The 24,872-nt window shown below is 38.3% G+C and overlaps 2 protein-coding genes across 9 annotated transcripts in view; both read left to right on the plus strand.

Moving 5' to 3' along the window:
• Window positions 1-20,119, plus strand: part of ATXN3 (ataxin 3) — a 33,329-nt gene extending 13,210 nt beyond the window's left edge. For 3 of the 7 annotated variants that reach the window (XM_033108333.1, XM_033108334.1, XM_033108335.1), the window contains 5 exons: window positions 2,372-2,504; window positions 2,844-3,010; window positions 4,338-4,434; window positions 10,003-10,106; window positions 15,915-20,119. In XM_033108333.1, coding sequence (XP_032964224.1) covers window positions 2,372-2,504; window positions 2,844-3,010; window positions 4,338-4,434; window positions 10,003-10,106; window positions 15,915-16,009 — 596 coding nt within the window. In that variant the 3' untranslated portion in view covers window positions 16,010-20,119. Of the gene's footprint in view, window positions 1-2,371; window positions 2,505-2,843; window positions 3,011-4,337; window positions 4,443-5,397; window positions 5,452-10,002; window positions 10,107-15,914 lie in introns of those variants that run through there. The other 4 variants (XR_004423217.1, XM_033108332.1, XM_033108337.1 and 1 more) reach the window with 4 other exon arrangements.
• Window positions 20,120-23,800: 3,681 nt separating this feature from the next.
• The window catches only part of TRIP11 (thyroid hormone receptor interactor 11), a 65,751-nt gene continuing 64,679 nt past the window's right edge, over window positions 23,801-24,872 (plus strand). The window contains exon 1 of one of the 2 annotated variants that reach the window (XM_033107265.1): window positions 23,801-24,354. In XM_033107265.1, the coding sequence (XP_032963156.1) occupies window positions 24,216-24,354 (139 nt within the window). In that variant the 5' untranslated portion in view covers window positions 23,801-24,215. The remainder of the gene's footprint in view (window positions 24,355-24,872) is intronic. The other variant, XM_033107266.1, reaches the window with a different exon arrangement.

A 24,872-nucleotide genomic window follows, 5' to 3' on the forward strand; every position in this document is an offset into this window, starting at 1 on the left:
GCACTTGATGTCTGGTTGTCTTTTTGTGATTTGAGTAGCTATTGATGATCAATGCCTAGTTCATTATTTCATTAAGGATTGCAAAATGGTGATAATAGATTTCCATCATTCCTTCATTTATTAGCTGGAAAGCTTCTATACTAATAAACTTTCTCTCATTATTTAGTTATCCTGAAGTATGGTTATATAGTAAAAGCAGAATAAATACTATTTTCCTTTTATCGGTTTTTAAAATGAGTTCATCTCATAGTCTGTTTCAAAAGTAACCAATTAGTTGTCTTGTTTTTTCTGAAGTGTCATTATAAACTAATCCATTAAAACATGGCTCACGTGTTTTAGTCCATCATACTATTCATATTGATACTCTAATTGTCCCATCTTGGGCCAGTGGGGACCTTTTGGACTTGACTCCCAAGTTTCTGAAATGACCACTGTAGGCTTTTGAAGCCATTCTTTCTCAGGTAAGCAGAATTTCAGGCTTATTTTGTATATTTCCTGCCCTTTTAGTGATGGTGTTTAGAGATCACAATGTGGGCACTGGCGTATTTACTGCTAATGGGTTGGTCGTCATGTAGTTCTTTCCAATTCATATGTAAGACTGTATATAGCATTGTAACTAATTTGATTTTTATATACTTCTGTCTCTTTTCTTTTGTGCCACAAACCTTGGGTCCTAACTATTTCTTCCTTCTTGAAATACCGTCTACACTTGGCTTCCAGGCCACAATGCTGATTCTCCTCAGATTTCACTGGCTGCTTCATTCAGATTCCTTTTGTGGATCTTACTCTTTCCAACCGCTAACTGTTGAAGTGACCCACAATTCAGTCATTAGACAACTTCTTGACCATGTGCTGTCCCATTATTTTAAATATGCCAATAATTCCCAAACTTTTATCTTCTGCTTAGATATGTACCCTAAACACCAAACTCCTAACTTTGACTTCTCACTTGGAAGTCCAGAAAGCATTTCAAACTGAACATGTCTAAAAAAACGGATTTTTTTTTTCCTCCCCATTCATGCTATCCTTCAGGTTTTCCATTTCAGTAAGGACCCCTCTTCTTGCAGTCTGGTTCCCATATATTATATAGATAAAGCAGCCCATAGTGCTTTTTAAAAAATACAATATATATTATGGCACACCCTCCTCCTTCACCCTTCAGTGCTTCCCAGCATGCTTAGAGTGAAGTCTAGTCTTGAATAAACCCTAAGATCCTTACAGTGTCACCTGAGTAAGACAGAGTTTCTACTCTTCATGATGCTCTTCATGGAATGCCTTGGTGAGCTGATAGATTTGTTCGAGGATCTAGAAACAATTTACTGGCATAAAACATGTTAAACCATCTGAACTCTGAGCACACTTGTCCTCGTAAAACAAAAAACGTTAAGCATATTAACTTATTACGTCTTAACTTGCTACTGTTTTGAGTTTTTCCAATACTCCTTTTGATCCTTGTTTTTATGTTTCATTATCTGTTTTTATTTTTTGTTTCATTATCTGCTAATGCTCACAAAGGATATCTACTTACAAGCATCTAAGTTTCAGAAAATTTTATGGTAGAAAAATGTGACTTGATTAGAATGACTTTGGTATAACCCATCGTTACTCAGTGTGGAGTCTCCAGCTGGGAAAACCCTGGCTTTCTAGAACCATATTTATTTAAAAAAAACAAAAAAATTGCACAGGATCAGTGTATTTCTTTCAAAAGACAAAACACACTTTGAATACCTTGACTAGATTTTTGGTATTGGCTTCTCAGACCGTGTTTTCAGTTGGGGGGAGGTCAGGGTGATGGGATAGCTGTTTCCACAGGTGACTCATTTTATACATATTACATGATATTATGCATGTTATCTGATTGTGTCCTCACAACAACCGTCTAAGGATGGTACCAGTACCATCTGTTTAACAACTGAAGAAACCAAGACATAGATTTGTAAAGTGATTTACCAGAGACCATGTGACTAGGAAATGGAAGAGCTAGAATTAAAACCCGGGCAGTCTAATTCCAGACTCCTTGCTCTCACTCACTCCTTTACCTGACTCTCTTACCGTTTAGGGAGTAGCCTACTCGGTCAGGCAGTGTTTTAGGAGAGCTGTTTACAGATACTCTTTATTTCTCATAACCACTCTGTGAGATGGCTATTCCTATTTATAGGTGAAGAGAGTCAGACTCAACGGCTTAAAGAACTTTGTTCTAGATCACCCTGCCAGTAAGCGTAAGAATCATTGTTTGAAGTCGGGTCTTTCCGACTCCTCAGTTTGTATCCGTTCCAGGACTGTACCATGCTGCCTCTCTATCTGCTAGCATTGTTCATCGATTTTGGATCTCTTACTAGCTGTTTCAGTTATTTTTGCCCTTTTTTTTTAGGTTATTCTATATTTGTTGTTAAGGGTGATCTGCCAGACTGTGAAGCTGACCAACTCCTACAGATGATCAGGGTCCAACAGATGCAGCGACCAAAACTTATTGGTGAAGAATTAGCACAACTGAAAGAACAGAGGTAAAATTAAGCCTGCAGTATGGAGCACGTGATAGTATTTCATTACGAGAATTAAATTTTCATGCTAACATTGAATGTGTAGTCCTTTTATTGGTGATCTTTTTTTTTTTAGACCTTTATAGTTTAGTGAAGTTTCTTGGTTCAAACTTGAATCAACTCTTTGAATTACTTAACTATATTAACTTAAAGTCACATCACAATACAATCTTTATATTATTAAACCTTATCTGCAGGAAAATGTGTAAGTTGTGACTTACGTAAAATCTTCGGTTTATAAATGTCTTTATATCTAAACTACAAGATGGGTCTGCAGTCATTGGCAGTGCTTTCATTCTTTAGAGTCCAGAAAACAGATCTGGAACGAGTCTCAGAAGCCAATGATGGGTCAGCAATATTAGACGAAGATGAGGAGGATTTGCAGCGGGCTCTGGCACTAAGTCGCCAACAAATTGACATGGAAGATGAAGAAGCAGATCTCCGCAGGGCTATTCAGCTCAGTATGCAAGGTATAGACATTCTGACGTGGTTCTTTTCATGTTTGAAGAATTGCTTCAGGTAACTCATGGTTCCCCTGGAAGTTAATGAACTGCCAGAAGTCCTTTGAGAATTTTTGCAGAAGGAATGGGTATTTCTTTGGGTTTTCTTGTGACATGAATGACTTTTTACAACCTATGTTATGTTAGGACTAGTTATATTTTTATTTCTGGTTATTCCATTTGGTTATAATACGGTACCAACACAGCAGTAAACTGAAGTTAATCTTTGTGGGCAAAAGTGGGGGGACCCTTACGCAGACCAGCTATTTCATAAATGTATGCTATTGGACACAGAGGAAGGCCTGGACAGAGAACATGTATCGATTTTACAAAAATCTAACATTAGTGCTGTGCAACTGACAGCGTAAGCCCACTTCGATGGGCCTGCTTTTATAGTGATATAAGCCCCTCAGCAGGGGAGGGTGAGATGTAGCCCCTAGGGAATCCAGGCAGCCGGACTTGTCTGGGATGTAGCTCAGAGTGGCTGACATAAAAGTGTAAGGAGTTTCTTTTGGTAGTTTTGTTTTTATCTAATTAATACGAATTTGCCTTCTGTTTTATAATGAAATTACTCGTTGAATTTCTTAAATATCTAAGTAAAATTGAGGTTTCATTCATATGAAGATCATCCTTTTTACCTTATATTTTATCCTGACCTCCTCACGTCTCCTGCCATACTTCTGAGCATTCTGTATGGTGTGCAGTCAATGTTTGATTAGTAGAACCCTGCTGGATTGGCCCAATTAGGACGGACACAAGCTTTTATAATTTTAGATATTTTTGTGTAATTCACTTTTTCTACCACCTTATTTCACAGTTTGTACAGAATCTCTGGTTGCTGCAGTCATTAAGTGAGACCACGGAAACGTACTTAAGTTGCTGTAGGACCCAAATGTTTGAGAATAGAGCACACAGTGGATTTGAATAATTGTCCACTTTAAGTTGCTTCTAAGGAATTCTGTGCCTTTGAAAGTGTAGATTTATGTCTAATAAGTTCAAGAGAGCACACAAGAGTGGTGTTAAAGGCTCTGCCTGCCAAGCTGGCTTTTGGACTTGAGTCCTCACATCTGATACCACAGGTGGGTAACGGCTTTGGCTGTAGTGGACACAGGTCAGATTTGAACAGCCTTCTTCAGATTTTCCCTGAGGTTTACAGAGCCTTTCTTATATTTACAGAATAGTAGCAAAATATTTTTAAGAAAACTGTTTAAAAACTTGTTCCTGTAAGTATAAACATACATTGCTTTAACTGGTATATAAAACGATTGTTTTTTGTTCCATTTTCTTCTGTTTTCAGGTGGTTCCAGAAATATATCTCAAGATACTCCACAGACATCAAGTACACATCTTACTTCAGAAGAGCTACGGAAAAGAAGAGAAGCCTACTTTGAAAAGTAAAGTAGTTGGTACAATATTAAAATTGCATATTCAGTATTTACTTTGGCTATTTTGTCTATTTGTGAACTTACAGCTTTGGATTAAACTATTTATTTTATTTAGGATTCTCTTTTGTAGAAAGACTGGTTACTGCCTGACCCTATGAACATTTAAATGTATTTTTTTTATTATTTAAAACAAACTGTGAGATGAAATGTAGTTTTAGGGAAAAATGTTGCCCCATTACTAATTATATTTACATGAAATAAGGTGATGGAAACCCTGTAAAATTTCAGTCATCAAAAAGATAATGGAATTGGCCTTTGAATGTACTTCTTTGTTACCTCATCTTGCAAAATTCTTTCGTCAATTAATAGGAGAAACAGCCTATCACAATGCCAGTGATAACCAATGCAGATGTTTTGTCAGCCTTACACTCTTTTAATAGGAAAAAACAGCACCCTTCCAAATAGAGGTTAATGCTCTGCTTATTGCCATTTTAGTGGGGGTACCACAGGCCTGTCAGCATCAGGGATACTAGGGCACACCATAAATCTGAATCATCAGCTTCTAAAATCTAACTTTGTGCCCAGCTTTGTAAGTGCTCTCAGAATAGAAATTTCACTCCATAAAATACCATCCTTTCCAGTAGTGTCATTCACAAGTTGTCTTCCCTTTTTCTTTTTTTAATGATAAAAATCCATCTTAAAGACTGCATGATCTATGATAGATATTCAGATCCTGTGATCCCAGATCACAAACCGAAAGGCCAGTGGCTGAATCTGGCCTGTTAACTTACTGTATTTCATCAGTTCTGAGATGCACATGTTTCTCACATTTCAACATCTTTTTAACTGAGAAGCATCTTGTGGTCATAATTGGCAGTATTTTCACAGTATCTAAAATATTGGAGCATTTTACATTTGGTGGTGTAATGAAGATAATATTTACCTTGTTTTCTGTTTTGTTTTGTTTTTAAGTCACAACTCAGAAGTATATGAAGGAAAGTTCTGATCATCTGACATCCTCTTAATGTGAGATATTTCTAGTCTTTATTCAGTGATAGATTAACAGATTATTTATATATAAAATTTCAAATAGTGCTTATTAGTGCTTTTCCCTTTTAAATTTTAAAATTAACTTTTTTATTTTTTAATTATGATAAACTTTGAGTATATATAAAAGTAGAGAAACCAACGTAATGAACCCCTATTTACCTATTACCCCAATATAACAAATACCAGCACGTAGCCAGTCCTGGGTTTTTATGCCCCCCTCTCCCATGCTCTTCATTCTTCCACCCTTAAGCTGGAATTATTTTGTAACAAATCTAAAAGCATCATTTCATTTCATCTATATATCCATCCATTTCATCCATATATCCATCCATTTTAGTATATATCTCTAAAATATATGGGCTTTTTAAAAACATAGCCAAATGCTATTATTACAATAATGTTAATAATTATTACACAATAATTGTTAATGGTAATTTCATAATATCTTCAAATATCTGGTTAGTGTTAAAAATAACTTAAAGCTATTTAATTAGGTAAAAAATGATATCCTAAAAAATTTAAGACATATCGAAAATTAAAACATAATCCTACTGTCCTTTAGTAACTGATGTTAGTATTTTGGCACATTTTCCTCTAGTCACAAAGACATACATATATATACTAGTTACATCCATTTTCCCATGATAGTGAATATTCTTTTTAAATAGGCTGTATGATATGTCATAAAATGAGTGTGTGTATGTTTTGATTTTTGTCGTTATAATTAGTAGTACAACGAATAATCCTTGTACTGACTCTCTGCCTCAGTTTTCTCATCATTTCTTCTAGTTATTCTTAGGATGCCAGATTATTGGGTTAAAATACATGAACAGTTTTGAGGCTGTGGTACAGATTTCTAAACTGTATTCTAGAACAATTCTCAAGCGATACTTTTACCGTGTTTTTCTCAGACTTTGCTGTTGCCAGATTAGAATTGTCCAAATAGACATACTTTATAGTATGTCTACAAAATTCACAAATACATATAAGAAGAGGAAAGCATCTTTAAAGTATAAAATCAAATCGCTCTTTTATTTAAACATTTTTGTAGATTTTTTTTGGATTAAAAATGTGGAACTTCCAGTAAGTTAAACTTTTTATAGTAGAAAGAATAATGCAGCAACATTCCATAATGACTAGGTTATAAGAAGCACAATGCCAGTGATAACTAATGCAGATGTTTTAGTCAACCTTGTACTCTTTTAAAATGTTTGAGCATTGTTCTGGCTCCTTCCGGGGTGGAGGTTAGATGATTGGGAAGGAAGGTGCACTGTGATGGTTTCCAGCTTCAGCTTTTCATCTTCTGCCTCCTAGTTTGACCTTAAAAATACGGTGGGAACTTACGAAAAACTACAGAATATTAAAGGGTCACCTGTTACTAAGAAGAGTTAAGAGCTCTTCTTGGTGTTAAGAAACACTTCTTAGGGTTTCTTTTTAACATTGGCTAGCATTCAAAATCGTGTAGGGTGCATTAATAAAGGAGAAACTAATGTTTGCCTGTCCCCAGGATTCCTGATTCCTTAGTCTAGATGGCTCCTTGTCTCTGTAGCTTCCATGTTTGGGGACTTGGTTCTAAGGTTATTGAGTTAACTATTTCTTCCTTTTCACCCTCTCCAAACTGACCTTGGTGCTAACTTGTCACTCATTCACATTCAAATTTATAAAGTGTATTTTTTTTCCCTGTAGAGTATTTGAAGCTTCATACTTAATGTAGTAACCGCAGTGTTCATGCATGAAACAGAAAAATACTGTTAAAAATCTACCTGTTACAGATTCATAGGTTATGAATAAGAGTTAAGTATTTTCATAGCCATGATATTTTTTTTCCAGTAGTAATGTCTAAATCCATTTTACCTATCATAAAACCCCAAGCAAAACGTTCTTATATCAGCTGTGTCACTGTAAAACCAGCCTCAACTCACTTGTGATGAGCATCAAATTAGGCAAGGTACGTAAAACTATTTTGTAAACTGTAAAGTGTTCCATAGGTTTATATTAATATTAGCGTTATTAACGTCTTCGCCAGGTATAAGTCTGAAATGATGCAGATTCTTTCTGTCTTTAAAAAAGTGTTTCCCAACAAGGAGGGAAACATACTGTTTTCATGGTCATGGATTACTACTAGGATTCTTTGATTGTCTAATACTTGACAATACTTGTCTAATACTTGAGCCACCACTTCAGTGGCGTGCATAGTTTATCAGGGTTCAGTTTAAGAAATGTAAACCACTAGAAGTGTTTTAAGCAGAAAAGTGTTTAATACAGAAATTAAGGCAATCCTCGGAAGAGCTGGAATGCAGGCTGTGAGCCAGGCCTCCAGAATTCCAGCTTGTTTGAAGAGCTGTGACCACTGCCCCAGTTGGGATGATTGGGAGTCAGGATATCAGGTTTAAGAACATACTGCTATAGTTATGATCCTAGGGTCCAGCCACAATTACCTGAACATAAAGACATGGCACATGACGTCTGGCCCCCACTGCAACTGCTGTAAAGCAGAATTTGGGGACTGCCGTCTCCAGGGCTTTACTTGCTGGCAGAGAACAGCCAAAGCAGCAGGAAGATGGCTGTTTTTCATTTCTGCCTTTTAAATCTCATGGGAGTGCTTGATTGGTTTCCAGAATCCTAGTTATAAAGCAATTTAAGACACTGACGGCACATGAGAAGGCACAGTGGGAATGGATGCTGAGTGCTTTTCGAACATGTTCTATCTTAGAGTGTCATCACATATGAGATGTGTCAGAATTGTTCAAGATTGCAAATTCAGTTTTCGCTTTTCATGAATTTAAAATAGAATAAAAGTTAACCCTCTAAAGTCGCTGTCTCACCTATCACTCCTTTGTATCCTGATGTTTTCTTGAGTGGAAGGGGGAAGGAAGGGGGCTGGAGAGATATCTGCCAGGAAATCTACATGACTCACAGCTGTCTTTCTCATGCCAGGTTCTACAATCAGGATATGCTATTGGGAGCAAGCTGCCCCCGTGTACATCGATAGCCATGCACACCAGGGAGTCACAAACCTTTGCCAATGCCAAAGGCCAACAGGGAGAAAGTGCAGTTCCCCACTGGTTGAATTTTTTTTGTTGCTCATTTGGAACACGAAATTAAGAGGGACCCTAGGAAGAAATGTGCTATTCTATTAATAGTGTTACTGATAATTTTAAAATTCTAGTTCCTTTAAAAATCCTTTTATACATTTTTTGAAAGCTATGGCTTCTCACTCAGATTGTGAGCTGTTTTTAAGTTTTTAATTTTCAGCATATATATGTATATATGAAATCATTTTAAATATACACAAAAGCAGAAATAGTTCAGAGCTTGTACCCTTCACCCAGTTGCCCAGTTGTTGACATTTCTGAACCATTTCAGAATAACTTGGGGGCATGATTTCTCATTACATCTCAATACTTCAGTGTATATTTTCTAAGTACAAGTACCGTCTCCTACATATTACATCACAACCATTATGTTTAAATATTTTAAAGTGGATTTTTATGACACTTTTTCCTGTTAAAAAAATACAGGGAGAACTTATTTTAATGCAATAGATATGACTGATACTTGATAATACATGTTAAAATAGTTTTCATTTCTTTCATCAAGTATTTGGTGAATGCCTACTATGTGACAGGCACAGTTTTATGCACCGGGCAAACAAACAAAGATAAGATGTGTACTGTTACTAGCTTACACTCTAAGAGGGAGACAGAAGGTATCAGATGGTGATAAGTTTATGCTGAAAATTAAAATGAAGTGATGAGATAGTGAGAATGCCAGGTGGCTACTGTAGGTGGGGCAAGCAGGAAAGGTATCTCTGAAAAGATATTTATAAGCTCAAATCTGAAGGACATTAAGGAGCCAGCATGGAAAGATCACATTAACTCACGTGGTAATTTGAGCTGCTTTATCTTAAAGGTGCTTATTTCCAGTGACTTCCCACAATATTAGGGATCTGTAAATCAACACATTTGCATCAAAATAGCTACCAGTGAATCCTTTTTTTTTTAATTTTTAATTTTTATTGGGGAATATTGGGGAACAGTGTTTCTCCAGTCTTGGAGCCCCTGAGCTCCAAGTCATTGTCCTTCAATCTAGTTGTGGAGGGCGCAGCTCAGCTCCAAGTCCAGTTGCCATTTTCAATCTTTAGTTGCAGGGAGCACAGCCCACCATCCCATGTGGGAATTGAACCGGCAACCTTGTTGTTGAGAGCTCATGCTCTAACCAACTGAGCCAGCCGGCCGCCCCCAATGAATCCTTTTGTACAATATGTTATTTTGTGGTGAAAATTTCTACCTACTAATTTGTCTGATAAATTGAAATTTTGTATCTAGGTTTCCTAGGCTCACCATTGTGATACTTTCATATATATCGAACTGATTATTCCTGCATTCTTTTGTGTTCACGCCAGTGATTCTTTTGTGGAATCATTTATTTTCCATGTGAATAATGTGTCTCATGGAGTATTTATTCTTAGGTTTTGCTTTTTTTAATGTAATGAAAATTCTTAGGTTATGCTTTTGGATGTTTCAGGCAGCAGCAGCAGCAGCAGCAGCAGCAGGAGGATCCGCCAGGACAGCTCTCACACCCATGTGAAACGCCGACCACAAGTTCAGGAGCGGTTGGCAGTGACCTAGGTACGCCTCCAACCACGCATCACAGTTGTTACCTGCACACGCTGTTTGACACACAGGTTCTGTGTGATTTGGGCTTTACAAATCCCAAATTTTTTTGTGTGTGATTTTTTTTTCGTCTCTCTTTAATTGTATTGAAACTCTTGAATGAATTTGTAATCTACTAAATTTCCCTAGGTTAAGGAGCAAACAGACTAGAGCACTCAGTGAATGTGTTGCTTTAATATTATAAATAATACTTGCAACTTCACAGTCACTAGTACATTCTACAGAAGTTCCTCAGAGATCATGAGTATTAGAAGGTGGAAAAGAAATGCATTTTAGCACCTGGAAAACTAAAAACACCTGAGTATAGCCTGAATATCAACAGGAAGTCTAGAGTTATATATAAGGCCTTGGTTTAATACATCTTAAAGGTTGATCAATTATTGGTAGGTAGTAGAAATTGAGTGAAAAAGAAGTTGTATATAACAAAGGACTTAAAAGCAGAATATATAAAATGTGTCGAAACAACTCAAAAAAAATGGATGAAAGATTTGAACAGACACTTCAGCAAATAAAATATCTGAGTGACAAATAAGCAAATGAAAATATGATCATCACTAGTCATTAGGGAAATGCAAATTAAAACCCCAATGAGATCATTACCCACCTATGAGACTGGCTTGAGAAAAACAATGAGATTGACAATACCAAGTGCTGACGAGGATCGGAGCAACTAGGACGCTCATTCATGGTTAGTAACCATGCAGGATGGCACAGCACCTCTGGGAAACAAGTTAGTGTTTCCTTATACACTTAAAGTACACTGAACCATGTGATCCAGTCATACCACTAGGTGTGTAATCAAGAGAGGGAAAGAAAACTGAGGTTCACACAAAAACTAGTATGTGAAGACTTACAGCAGCTTTGTTCATAATTGCCCCAAACTGGAAACTGCCTAAATGTCCTTCAGCCAATGAAGGGATGCACAAACTGTGGTCCATCTAAACAATGGACTGTATTAGCAATAAAAAGGAAGGAACTGCTACATTTTCCTACTCCTGCTAAGTATAGTGAACAACTCTAGATGTTGGTATAACACAAACAGAAGAAGAATCTGGAAGGTGGAGAGGAGAGAGACGGCCTGAGAAGCTCAGGACTAGAGGAATGAGAGTGGTGAGTGGCGTAGGTTTTCTTTTTGCCTCTTCTGTCGTGGGTGTGTGGTGCTGGAGAAGCCAGAGGTGCAGACGAAGAAAAAAGGCCCAAGGAAGGCATGCTGTATGTAGCCAAAAGGGACCATCTAGCGAAACAAAAACTTGTAGATAAACAGCCAAACTGGACTAGGTAAATATTAATAAATTGGCCCTACTGCCACCTTACCCAGTCAGCAAAGGCCGTAGGAGCTGGGACTTGTATCTCCACCTGGCCAGGATGGTGTCAGAGAAAGCAGAATGGGGAGCTGGGATTTTCATTCCCTTCAGGAGACAATGAGGCCCCTTTCCCATGGGGTCAGTGGTCACAGGGAACCTGGACGTGCACCCAGCAATAAAGACTTGTCTCTCTGGCTTCCTGCCTGGGTGCTATAAGAAAAGGCCTAACAGAGATTCAGGACTGTCACTAATTTGAGGCAGTAACAAGGCCACCCCACAGTGTCATTGAGAAACAGTAACAAAGCATTCCTACCCTCCCAATCAAGTAGATATCAGTGGAGGACAGTAGGAAGCCAGAACTCTCACGTGTGTTCAGCAATAATGATCACACACACTCTCCCCCGTCTGGCAACAGCAAGGCAACCGCCCCTTTTCCCCAACAGGTGCTGTGTGAGAGGAGGCCTGCTAAAAAAGAAGAGAAGATTCCCAGTCTTACAATACCCCAAATGTCCAGCATTCAATTGAAAATCACTTGTCATACCAAGAGCCAGAAAAATTTCAACTCTAATAACAAAAGACAGTGGACACCATCATCGTGGTGACACTGATGATAGAATTATCTGACAAGGATTATTAAAGCATGAAAAGGCTACGATGAGCAATTACGAACACTCCTGAAACAAACGAAAATATAGAAAGCCTTAGGGAAGAAATAGAAGATACGAAGAACCACCAGATGGAAATTTTAGAACTGAAAAAGAACAAGAACAAATTTTAAAACTCAGTGGATTGACCCAACAGGTGAATGGAAGGATGGAGGAAAGAATCAGTGAACATGAAGATAGAATGATAGATATTAACCATTCTGAGCAACAGAGAGAATTAGACTGGAAAAAATTGAACAGAGCCTGTGAGACCTGTGGGACTATGATAAAAGATCAAATATCTGTGCCAGGGGAGTCCAGGAAGGAGATGAGAAAGAGGGTGGGGCTAAAAAAGTATTTGAAGAAACAATGGCTGAAAATTTTCTAAACTTGGCAAAAGATACAAACCTACAGATTCAAGAAGATGAGTGGACCTCAGACAGAATAAACCCAAAGAAATCCATACCAAACACATCATAATCTAATTTCTGAAAACAGAAGACAAAAAAAAGAAATCTTGACACCAGCTAGAAATACCTTAACCTACAGCAATTTGCATGACAGAGATTTCTCATCTGAAATCATGGAGGTCAGAAGGAAGTGGCACAATATGTTTTAAGTGCTGAACGAACCCAGAATTCTATATCCAGTGAAATTTTGCTTCAGAAATGAAGGAAAAATATTAGACAATTTTTCACAGCAGATCTACCCTAAAATAATGGCTAAAGGAAGTTCTCTAAACAAATAATAAAAGAAGTAATTTGGGAACATCGGAAGGAAAAAAGAACGATAGAAAGAATAAAAACATGGGTAAACACCATAGACTTTCCTTTCTTCTTGAGTTTCCTAAATTACATCTGATGGTTGAAGCAAAAATTACAACATTGATTTGGTTTTTAGTATGTATATAGTAAATATTTTTTTTAAAGATTTTTACCAAAAAAAATATAGCTAGCATACAACATTATATTAGTTTCAGGGATACACCATGGTTATTCAACCTTTATTATACCTAAAGAAGTGATCACCGTAAGTCCAACAACCATCTGACACTGTACCACGGTATCACAATATTTGACTATATCCCCCATGCTGTACATTACATCCCCGTGACTTGTTTGTTTTATAACTGGGAATTTGAACCTTTTATTGCTCTTCACAGTTTCCCCTCATTTTTAAATTTTTCAGTTATAATTTGCATTCAATATTATATTGATTTCAGGTGTATAGCATAGCGGTTAGACATTTGTATAATTTAAGAAGTGACCCCCCCTGACTAGTACCCACCTGGCACTATAGTTATCACCATATTATTGACTATATTCCCTATGCTTTACATCCCCATGACTATCTTGTAACTACCAATTTGTACTTCTTAATCCCTTTACCTTTTTCACCCCGCCCATCTATCATCTCAATAAATCTAGTACCCATCTCATCCAGTACATAGTTATTGCAATATTATTGACTGTATCCCTTATGCTATGCCCTACATCCCCGTGGCTACTTTGTAACAACCAATTTATACTTCTTAATCCCTTGCCCTTTTTCACCCACCCCAAACCCCTCCCATCTGGCAACCATCAAAATGTTTTCTGTATCTATGAGTTTGCTTCTGTTTTGTTTGTTCATTTTGTTCTTTGTATTCCACATATAACTCAAATCACTTTGCATCTGCCTTTCTCTGTCTGACATACTCCACTCAGCACAATACCTTCCAAGTCCATCCATGCCACTGCAAATGGCGAGAACCCATTCCCTTCTATGACCGAGCAATATTCCATTGTATATATGTACCACCTCCTCTTTATCCATTCTTCAGTCGATGAACACCCAGGCTGCTTCCACATCTTAGCCACTGTAAACAATGTTGCAATAAACATATGGATAAACATGTCCCCTAGAAGTAGCGTTTTGTGTTTCTTCGGATAAATACCCAGAAGTGGGATTACTGGTTCCTTATTTGTCTCGTTATAGCCTTTGTTTTAAAGTCCATTTTGTCTGCTATCAGTATTGCTACCCTCGCTTTTGTTCGTTTGTTTGTTTCCATTTTCATGAAATATCCTTTTCCATCCCTTTATTTTCTATGTGTGTCTTTCAATTTGAAGGGAGCCTCTCATAGGCAGTACGTGTAAGAGTTTCGTTACTTACCTATTTAGCCACCTATCTTTTGATTGGAGCATTTAATACATTTACATTGAAAGTTAACTGTTGATCGATACGTAGTTATTGCCATTTTATTGTTCATATTTATCTATTTATTTTTTCATCTTAAAGAAGTCCCTCTAACATTCCTTGTAATACTGGTTTGGTGGCGATGAACTCCTTTTTCTTGTCTGGGAAGCTCTTTATCAGTCCTTCAGTTTTAAATGATAGCCTGGGTAGTGTCCTTTTGGTTGTAGGTCCTTGCTTTTCATCACCTTGAATATTTTGTGCCAATCTCTTTTGGCCTGCAAAGTTTCTGTTGAGAAGTCAGGTGGCAGTCTTATGGGAGCTCCCTTACAAGTTATTAGTTGCCTTTCTCTTGCTGCTTTTAGGATTCTCTCTCTGTATTTAACTATATAGGAAATATTTAAGACAATTATAAATGGGGAAGAGTAAAAGGATGTAAAGTGAAGTCAGGTTTATATATTTCATTTGAACTACCACAGACACTCTGGAAAATAATTTGGCAGTTTCTTTAAAACGTTGACCGTACACTGACCATACAACCCAGTAGGTTACACTTCTGGGCATTTATCCCAAAGATGTAAATACTTGCATCCATGCAAAAACCTGTACACAAATGTTCATTGTAGCTTTATTTGTCACAAAAACTGGAAACAACCAAAATGTCCTACAGGAGGTGAATGGTTAAATAAACTATTGTACATCCATACCATGGAATACTACTCAGGATTAAAAAGAAACCAACTGTTGATACATGCAACTTGGATGAATCGCAAGGACATTATGCTGAGTGCAAAAAAAAGAACAGCCTCAAAAGGTCTCATACTGTATGATTCTATTTGTGTAACATTCTAAAATGACAGATTTATAGAGATGGAAAACAACTTAGTGTTTGCCTGCAGTTAGGGAAGGTAGAGGGAGAGAGAAGTGGGTATGAATATAAAGGGTAGGGAGGGAGATCTTTGTGGTACTATAACAGTTCTCTGTCTTAGTGGTAGTGGTTACACGAATGCACACATGATAAAATACCACAGAACTCCATACAACATTGTGCCAGCGTCACTATCCAGGTTTTTCTTTGAGCTATAGTTGTGTAAGATTGGGTGAAATTGAGCCAAAGTGTACACAGGTCCTATCGTTGCAACTTTTGTGAATAAATGATGATTTCCAAACAGTTTTTTAAACTAACAAATTGTCAACATGTACAGCAAAGTTAAATCTTCTTTCACTTAGCATAGTGCATTTGTTTTTAAAATATATGCAGTATGCTAAGTGAAAGAAGCCATACTCAAAAGGCTACAACATACATACTGTATCATTGACATGCAGGGAAAGGCAAACTGTAGGGCAGAGAACTTAGGTTGCCTAGGATTAGAGATTGGGGGTTGACCACAAAGGGGCAGCACAAGGGAATTTTGGGGGGCAATGGAACAGTTCTGTATCTGGGTGTTGATAGTGGTTATTCAATTCTATGCATTTGTCAAAACTTATAAAACTAAAATTAGAGTGAATTTTAGTATATGTAATTTTTAAAAATCAAAGAAAACTATAGTAGTCAAATAGAAATACATTTTCTAAGAGCTTACCTTTCGTGACTGAGAAGTTTCCAGAAATTTCTAATAAATATTTGTTTTCTTTCCCAACAGGTGATGCAATGAGTGAAGAAGACATGCTTCAGGCAGCTGTGACCATGTCTTTAGAAACTGTTAAAAATAATTTCAAAACAGAAGGAAAAAAATAATACTTTTTACAAGTCCCTTAGATATTAGATATTCATATTTTCCAACATTATCCTGTGTGATCACAGCCATAGGGTCCATTTTGGTGATGTGTCAAAGAGAACAATGTTCAACAGAGGAAATAAAACTTTTAGGTGGTTTGCAAACAAAAAGATGACAAAGTGGAAAAATGCATCAGTTGTAGGACTAAATAATGATCCTCCAAATAGTAGCCAAAGAGGCATTCAGCAATTAAAGAAATTTAAAATAGTTTCCTAAATGTTCCTTTTTCATTTTTGAGTGTGCAATATCTAAAATTAGGGCATTTTTCTTGGATCTTTTTGCAGACCAACTAATTCGCTCTTGCCACAGAACTTTTCCTGTACATTTTGTTTTCTTTTTCTCCCTTCTGTGTAGGTAATTTGCTCTCTTTCATCATCTAATAGTTGTTTCTATTTCTTATTAACCAAATTCACCTTTTAGGACAGTGTCTCTTCTCTATGTTGATAATTGTAATGTTTCCAGAAGGATAGGCTGTTCGCCCTCCACCTGTGTGTTGTGCAGTTGGGTGTTTTCTCATGTTATTGATTCTGATCATCATGTCTCTCCTACTTGGTTTTTATTATTTTTTACAACTCTTTTAAAAGATGGTCATTTTTCTTGAGGTTTTGCTTTTTAAGCCCTTTAAGATGGGATCATTATTTCATGATTCTGGTGCATTCCTAAACTCTGAAATCAGCTCTGCACAAGTATTTCAGAATAAAGGAACATTTTTTAAATGTGTGAGCACATCCTTTCCCAGATGCTTTGTGAATGTCTTCTCAATTATGGCAGAACTTTGCAGCTTTGCCGTAACCCTAATTCCAGCACCTTATTTCTTCTCTTTTCAATTGAGAAAAACAGGAGAAGCATAGTATGCAAGCAAGTTTCCTTCTGTTATACTCGTAAGACAACATATAGTACCCACCATGAATGTATGATAGACAAAATTGGCCTTCAATTTTAGTAGCAGTTTCATTTTATTTTTCTCGTGACTGGAGTTACCTGTTCTGTCTCCAGCTGATTCGTGGAATGTAGGTGTCTACTTCTGCTGTACATCTCCTAGTACGTATAGCTTGCCAGTGGTGATGATCTGAAACATGAAAATAATTTACTAACAAAAAGATATTTAAATTCATGCTATGATTTAACACTTGCATTATGTATAAATGGCTTAAGAATCATAGAAGTCACACAGTACTTAATGGGTCTGTAAATTAGAAAGTCATTAGTTTTGATAAACATTCTTTAATTGGGATGCAGTTTCTTGCTAGGTTAATACAATGGTATGGTTTTGATGAAAATTAACCATGACTTTCTGAAATAGGCATTTAGATTTCTGTCATCTACTCCCCATTCCTCATTCCCCACCCCCTTTTAAAACCCTTTTGAATGTTGAATTGTTCATAAGCTAAAATTGAAAAAGAAATTCCAGCCAACAACTTAGAAAGTTAAAGTACGGTATGTTTCCATACTGGTGTGTGGCTGCATACATTTCATCAGGGAAATTTTTTTGATCTAGGATTTACTCGTGTTGCTAAGTGAAAAGAAATGAGAAAATGCCTTTTATTTATGATTATGATATAGCTTTTTCTCAGATAGTGACAGATGTTTTTTAGTTGTTATTTTGTGCCAAATGAAGTCTTCTGAAATTTCCCTTACATAAAATAAGACAGTTTCACTTTAAAATCTAAAGTGTTTCAGAAGAATTATAAAACTTTAGAATTACAAGAGATGTTAGAGTTTAGTCCTGTTCCCTCAAGACTTGCAAACCAAAATGCGCTAATCATATTTTTCCATGGGTATTTGGCCTTTACCTTTTTCCATTGAAAAATTACAGTAAACTTTTCATACACTTGAATTGATGAGTTATCTGATATAAAAATGAGAAAACGAATATGCATAAGTTTAACCTTAGCGTTTATAAAGTTCTTACATTACACACTTATTAAAGCCCTTAAGGAAATATGGCATGTTGGCCTTTGTTTGTTAGGGATTTTTTAAAAGCAGAGCTGAGCACACCCTGGATACATTCGAATGTGTTTATTTAATTTGTTGTAAAATTGTTATATTTGGCAAGCAAATCCAGAATCACTAGTAAACTGCCATCTTGTTTTTGCATTGGCTTAAATTTAATTGAACATTCAAATTCCATTGATTGGCTGGTATGAAAAGATGCCAGTGCTCATAGCCACAGTATCAGAAAATTTAAAAGTTATACAAAGCTATAGTTCACATATTAGGAACTACTATTTACTTATAAACCACCTGCAAAAGAAAGTCAGAAACAACGAAATTCATAGTCACTGTCCTAACCACTTTATTTATATCAAGATTTCCATTCTGTTTTACCAATTGGGAACACCTTAATGTTTAATATTTAAACTATTGGTATCATTTTTCTAATGTATAACCTGAATTACCTGTATAGAATACACAGTGGCGATGCTAGTGTTAAAGTTTAAACAAGCTTTGAAAATGCCACTTTCATATTTTGAGATGTCATGGATTTAATAAGTAGTTATTTATGTTTTAAAAATTCACAGTAGTTAGCCTCTGGTCTAAAACCATCGTTATACATTTTTTATAGTCATTAACTTACAAATATTTCAGTACTGTAAATTGTTTGAAAAGGTTGCTGTAGGTAAACTATTTCAACTCTAAGATCTTGGCCAAATTTACAATTCACAGAATATTTAAGGAGGTGCTTTTTTTGTTTAAAACTTGATTTTTCTTAATTAAGACTTTATTCATGCCAAAGTTAATGAGGAAAAAAGCTCAAAACTAGTTGAGAATCATTATAAGCAAAACTACCAGTAGTCTACATTGTTTCACTTAATATTAAATTCAATAAAGTAAATTTTATAGTCAGAGCCTAAATCACATGTTTAATGTCTATGTTTGATACTATTTTTAAATAGTATCATGATAGTGCCAAGATTTACTAAATATCTTTAAATTGGCCCATTGGACCTATGCAAATTAAAAAGAATTCAGTGCGTAAGCAAAATATAATAATTGAAATATCTTCAGTTGAAAAAATGAATCTTGATGTATCAAATTCTTTAAAGGATTCAATAATTAATATTGGTGACTTCCTATTAAAAACTTGATCTGCAGTCAGAGAGGCCTATGGCCTCTACTCTCAAGTAAATTGTTGTGTCTGGGCCCTAAGAAGTATGGCGATGTCATATATATGTGATCTTAATTAAGAAAACCCTGATTGAATCAACTAATCATCTCAGCAGTAAACAATTTTTCATGTTTTCAAATAAAAACTTTCCTTCATTCCTGGTCCCTTTAAAACAAACGTCTTTTGCTAAAAAAGTGAACGGGCTTTTATTTTTTTAAAGTCTTATACATAACAAATATTTTTGTTCATTCTTTCATGAATGAAAAGATTGTTGACATGGTTAATTCTTGAATTTTGATTTTTTTTTTAAGTTGAAGAAAACCTTTGCTATTTTTATTTTTTTCCAAAATAGTCCGACATTTTAAGAATTAATGCTAGTAACATCACTTCTAAATTTACAGTAATTGGCATATTCAATAATAGTGTATTACTAAATATTTTAAGACTATGGACTCATAGACAAGGAGTGGGAAGCAATAGTGAAACATATGTGGCAATTCCTGGTTTATTTAGGAAGCACTTCAGTTGTCTCTTGCATAATTCAAAGGTGAATGTTGCCAGGAATTTTTTATGCCTTTTTTTTGAAAGAGGAAAATGTACATTTGAATGTGATTAATTTCTACAACACTGGAAAAACTTTTTAAAAATTACTGTTCTGTGTAAGTAAACTATTTGAAATTCAAGTACAAAAAAAGTCTGAAATAAAAAGCTTTGTCTTTTGGTCATGACACAAGTGCACTGTGACAGTGCCATTTGCTCAGGATTCAACTCTGCAGCCCTCGTGTGTGTGCCCCTCTGAGTTCTTTTGCCGTTATCACACACACACAGGCCTTCCTGTCTGGTCCTAAGAAAAGCCGGGCTTCCAAAGCACTGTTGAACACTGAGGATTCTATTGTTAATATGGATGTCCAATGAGTTGTATTTTAAATATCAAAGATTATTAAATAAAGATAATGTTTGCTTTTTTATTTTCGTTTTTATGTGTTAGTTGTTCATTCCTAGCCTTGCCATTTAAAGCTTGGTTGGAGAACCAACTGCATCTGCGCCACCTGGGATCTTCTCAGAAATGTGGAGTTTCAGGCCACACTCCGACCTGAGTGAGAACATGCATTTGTAACAGGCTTCCCGTGCAGAGTGAAGTTGGAGAAGCATTGCTCTTATGGACTGTGGTGATGAATAAAGCAGGTCAGGAGAGCTAACTCCAGGTCAGGAGTTAGCTGATACTCTGTTCCAGCTAACTGCTCCCGAAGGCCCCGTTATCACCAGCTCCTCTGATCTTTTATTCTAAGACAAGCTAAGAATCCCACATTTTTATTTGAAATTTACTTTTAAATGTTGGCTCAGTTATTTTTTAACCTTGAGGGCCAAACCACATTAGTAATAATTTTTGAGTGTTGGTTTTTCCTCATTTTATCCAACTCGACACCAGAATCCAACTGTGTTAGTGGAATCCACCTGAACTGATTGACGATTATGGAAACCTCAAATTTTAAAACAAGGGTTGTATATCCATTTTAGCCTTCAATAGGTTTGGGCACAAACTTTGAAACATAAAATTTTCAAATTGATTACATGTATTGTAGCATAACTTAATAGCTTGGTACTTAGAAGCACCAGTTCATTAAATTTGGATGCCACCAAATGACTGGTCTCATCAGCAGTTATCTGTGGGCCTTATGAAAAATGTAAGTTGATCTGAAGGCCTATTTTATATGCTTGCTAAAAACTTCGTAAGAGGGAATTTGGAGGTTGTCCTTACCCTGAAGACTGCATGTTTTAAGACCCTTTAAACCGTTTTGTATCTGCATCACCAAACGCTCGAAGTTCATTTTATAAGTGATTTGGGTCCAGCTGACCTCTTCAGCCCGTACTCTTGCCGTTTTCCCCTTTACACACTGTGGTCCTAGCAGGTCTCCTTACAAGTCTTCTGATAAACCAGGCCCTTTCCCCCCTCCAGGCACTCTTAGCACTCTCCCTGCCTTCTTTTCCTTTGCCCTTTTGAGGTCCTTGCCCCCACAGTTCATTGGCGATCCTCTGCTATAAGGACGATCTTTCAGCTGGACTACCACTATTTGCTGCGCCCTGTTCTCCCAAGATTGTTCAGTTCTCCCTGTGTCAGGAACCCCAGCCACCCTTGGTGTCATATGCTATTAGAAACAATTTCTGTGTTATTCATTTACTCGTGCAAAATATTTGAGCACTTGGCACGTGCAAGGCATGGTTCTGGGAGCTTGAAAACAGCTATGAATAAGAGCCTGCTCTCGTGTGGCTTGCATTGTAGTTGGCTGCTAGGCAGAGGAAACATTTAAGTTAACCAATACAACTTTATAACATGTTAAGAGCTATGCTTCTGTGAGCTAGGAAAGCAAAATGGGATGACGCGATAGAATGTGACTGGGAGGGAGGGCTGCTTCAGACTGGGTTCAAGAAAGGCCTCTGCAGAGGTGACATTCAGACACCTGAAAAATGATGAGGCTGCCATGCAAAGGTGTGGTGCCACTATACCTGCCTGAGGAAACAGCAAGCATGGTGCCTCTGCGACGGGGGAAGTGGCTGCTTGTTTCTGGGGAACAGAGGAGGCTGAAGAGTTCAGGTGGTAGCGAACAAAAGATGAAATTGGGATGTAGGCAAAATCATGTCGGGTTTTATAAATAAAGTATAGACTGTGTTTATAGTTTATTACACCAAGCACTCTGGCTCTACTTTCTAGAATACCCTGAAGCCTTTTTTTTTTTAATAATCTTTTAAAGGGGCCCATTAACTACATCTCCTACCAAAGAGCATGCTAGTGTCCAGCTTAAGCAACCCCAAAAAACTGGCTGAATGTTTAATATTAAAGATATCGTTTAGCCTACCTGAGAATTTTAGTCAAGGCTCCCACTACTCGTGCATTTTAGTTTTCTTCCTGTTAAATCTGTGCAATTATTTTCATCACTATCAGAAAACTATAGTTCAGTTTTGAAACTTCAGTATCATATTTTGGTTGTTAATGTACATCAACTGTAGTGATTAATATCTGGGTCTCTCCCGTTAGACCCCTTTTGTCTTTCTCAGCCACTTTTAATCCAGGACGTCAGATCACATAGCAGCATCTTAGCTGTTTTTGAGTCCATCCTTCCCAAAGTTGCTTAGCCCACACTTCAATTACTTTTAAGTGAAACTTCATTACTGTCATCGTGTTATAACAGGGAGTAATATGTGTAAATATTGGAAAGGGTGATGTCAAATTATTTGCTGAAATGATTGTATGCCTAGACAACCCAAGGAAATTAACTGAAAGGCTACTGAACTAATAAGGGAGGTCAGTAAGTCAACAAGATACATAATACACAAAAACCAATAGATTTTTGTATACCAGCAATAACCTGTTAGAAAATAAGATGGAAAAATGCCAAGCCCAAGAATGTCTAATCCTTGAGGGCCAAAGAGGTATTAGGTTCCAAGCTGAGAAGAGTAGAATGCCACATTTTATAAATGAGCAATGGATGCACAGAGAGGTTAAGAAGACTACCAAGGTCATACAGCTAATAAGGGAAAGATCCAGTCAGTCAGGCCCCAGAGACTGAACATCTAACCCTTGGGCAATGATGTCTTTCAAACGAAAACATGAAAAACGTTTAGTAAACACTTCCAGAACGAGATGCAAATTTTATTTTAAAATCATTCCGATTTCTGGGGCTGGCCAGGTGGCTCAGGCAGTTGGAGCTCCGTGCTCCTAACACCGAAGGCTGCCGGTTGGATTCCCACATGGGCCAGTGGGCTCTCAACCACAAGGTTGCCAGTTCAACTCCCTGACTCCCGCAAGGGATGGTGGGCTGTGCCTCCTGCAACTAACAATGGCAGTGGACCTGGAGCTGAACTGTGTCCTCCACAACTACGATTGAAAGGACAACAATTTGGAAAAAATTCTGGAAGGACACCAATAAAGTCCTGTTTCCCTTCCCCAATAAAATATTTTTTTAAAAAAATTCCGATTTCTGAGAGCGCTCCTATCTCCTGGTGCCCTGATTCCAACTACCAGAGGCATTTCCAAATGTTCCAGTCGTGAGTAAAGCTCTTCGTATATTAAGGAAGGCAGGCTTTCAACTGTGAGCTGGAAAGCCACCAGAGAAAATTTCTACTATAGAGGTTAATCCACGTAAGTGTGTTTCTTGCCTAGACACTTGAATTTGCAACTCATCCTTCCTGTGTATCCGCAGCTCATACCGCAGAGCCGGGCACAGAGCTGCCCTACGTTGTCCGACAATCGATACAGTAACGTGTGCTAAGTTACGTAAAGCCGCTTCCTGAGCCGAGGAGTGACCCCGCCAAGGCCCCTCGCACCGCTGCTTTAACGGGTGTAGTCAGAATTCAAGTATTCAGGTTTCAGCAACACAGTGCGAGTTCTCGGGGGGCGCACCCACTGAGGACCGCTCTGCCTGAAACACAACCGCCGCCGGCAGAGCGCCGCGTCGCCGCGAGTTCCCGCCACTCCGGTCGCGGCCGAAGCTGGAGGGCTCCGCGGAGGACGCCCTCGCCCTTAGCTGGGAGAAGCGGCCCCAGCCGACTGCACTCGGTCCTCCGCGATCCCACGCTCCCTTGCGCCAAGGACACGTCCGTCAGCTCCGCGGGGCCCTTCTACGCCACCGTGGCGCCTCTCTATGATCCGTTGCCGCGTTCCGAGTGGGTGTCATGGCGGCCGGCGTCGAGTTGGCAGGAGTTGCCTGCAGAACTGGGGGAAGTCACTAAAGCAGAGGAAGAAGTGGCTTAACCAAGAGGTGGCTCAGCCCGGATGGTTGGAAGTCGTGGGAAAATGAGCGGAGGCCCCTTGGGAGTGACCGTGTCACAGGAGGCGCGCCCCTGGTAAAGTCTCAGGCCAGGCCTCTGCGTTCTAGGCAGAGCCAGGCGGTTGGTGGAACCTCCGGAAGCCGGCTTCACTTAGGAACTCCTCCTTCGGCTGTAGAATTCCGAGTGGCTGGTCCCGCGAGGGCTGCGCTTCGAGGACATTTGGCCGGGGTCGTTCGACGACGCCGGACGCTTTTCTCGGAGCGGACCTGGTGGTCCTCTAAGCCGCAGCGATGTCGTCCTGGCTTGGGGGCCTCGGCTCCGGCTTGGGCCAGTCTCTGGGTCAAGTCGGGGGCAGCCTGGCTTCCCTCACTGGCCAGATTTCAAACTTTACAAAGGATATGCTGATGGAGGGCACCGAGGAAGTAGAAGGTAACAGCTGGTGCGACCGGAGGGAGGGCTTTTCTGGGACCCTGGGAGCGTCCGTTTGGTCCCCACTTCCATCCGTCAGGAGACGTGGACGGGTCGCTGAGGAGTGTCACTCCGCCCTTTTTTCTTTACACTCCTTCTTTTGCCTCTTCTGAGCCGAAATTCTCTGGCGAAAGGCCGCGGAGGCCCGGGGGGAGAGTTCTGGTTCTCCTGCCTGTGCAGCTCCGGGCGTCTCGGAGCGGAGGGAAAGTGCTTCTCCGGGGAGGAGAGTTGGTTTTCGTTTGGGTCGTCCACGCCCACCGCTTACTTGGTCTGGAACTTGAGGGCGGAGCTGATTACGACCCTCTTCCTTTACCCTGACACGGTGGAAACAAAATGATTTGTGTGTGACACATAGTTACTTCTTTTGTTTTTGATTTTTGTAACAATTGAAGTAACTCATCATTATTTAGTGCCGCTTCCCCTGTCTGACTCGAATATGTTGTTAGGGAAGCATGGCTGTGTTTTCCCTATTGTTTTAT

The sequence above is a fragment of the Rhinolophus ferrumequinum genome, chromosome 6, assembly GCF_004115265.2.
Source record: "Rhinolophus ferrumequinum isolate MPI-CBG mRhiFer1 chromosome 6, mRhiFer1_v1.p, whole genome shotgun sequence".
NCBI classification, from domain to species: Eukaryota; Metazoa; Chordata; class Mammalia; order Chiroptera; family Rhinolophidae; genus Rhinolophus; species Rhinolophus ferrumequinum.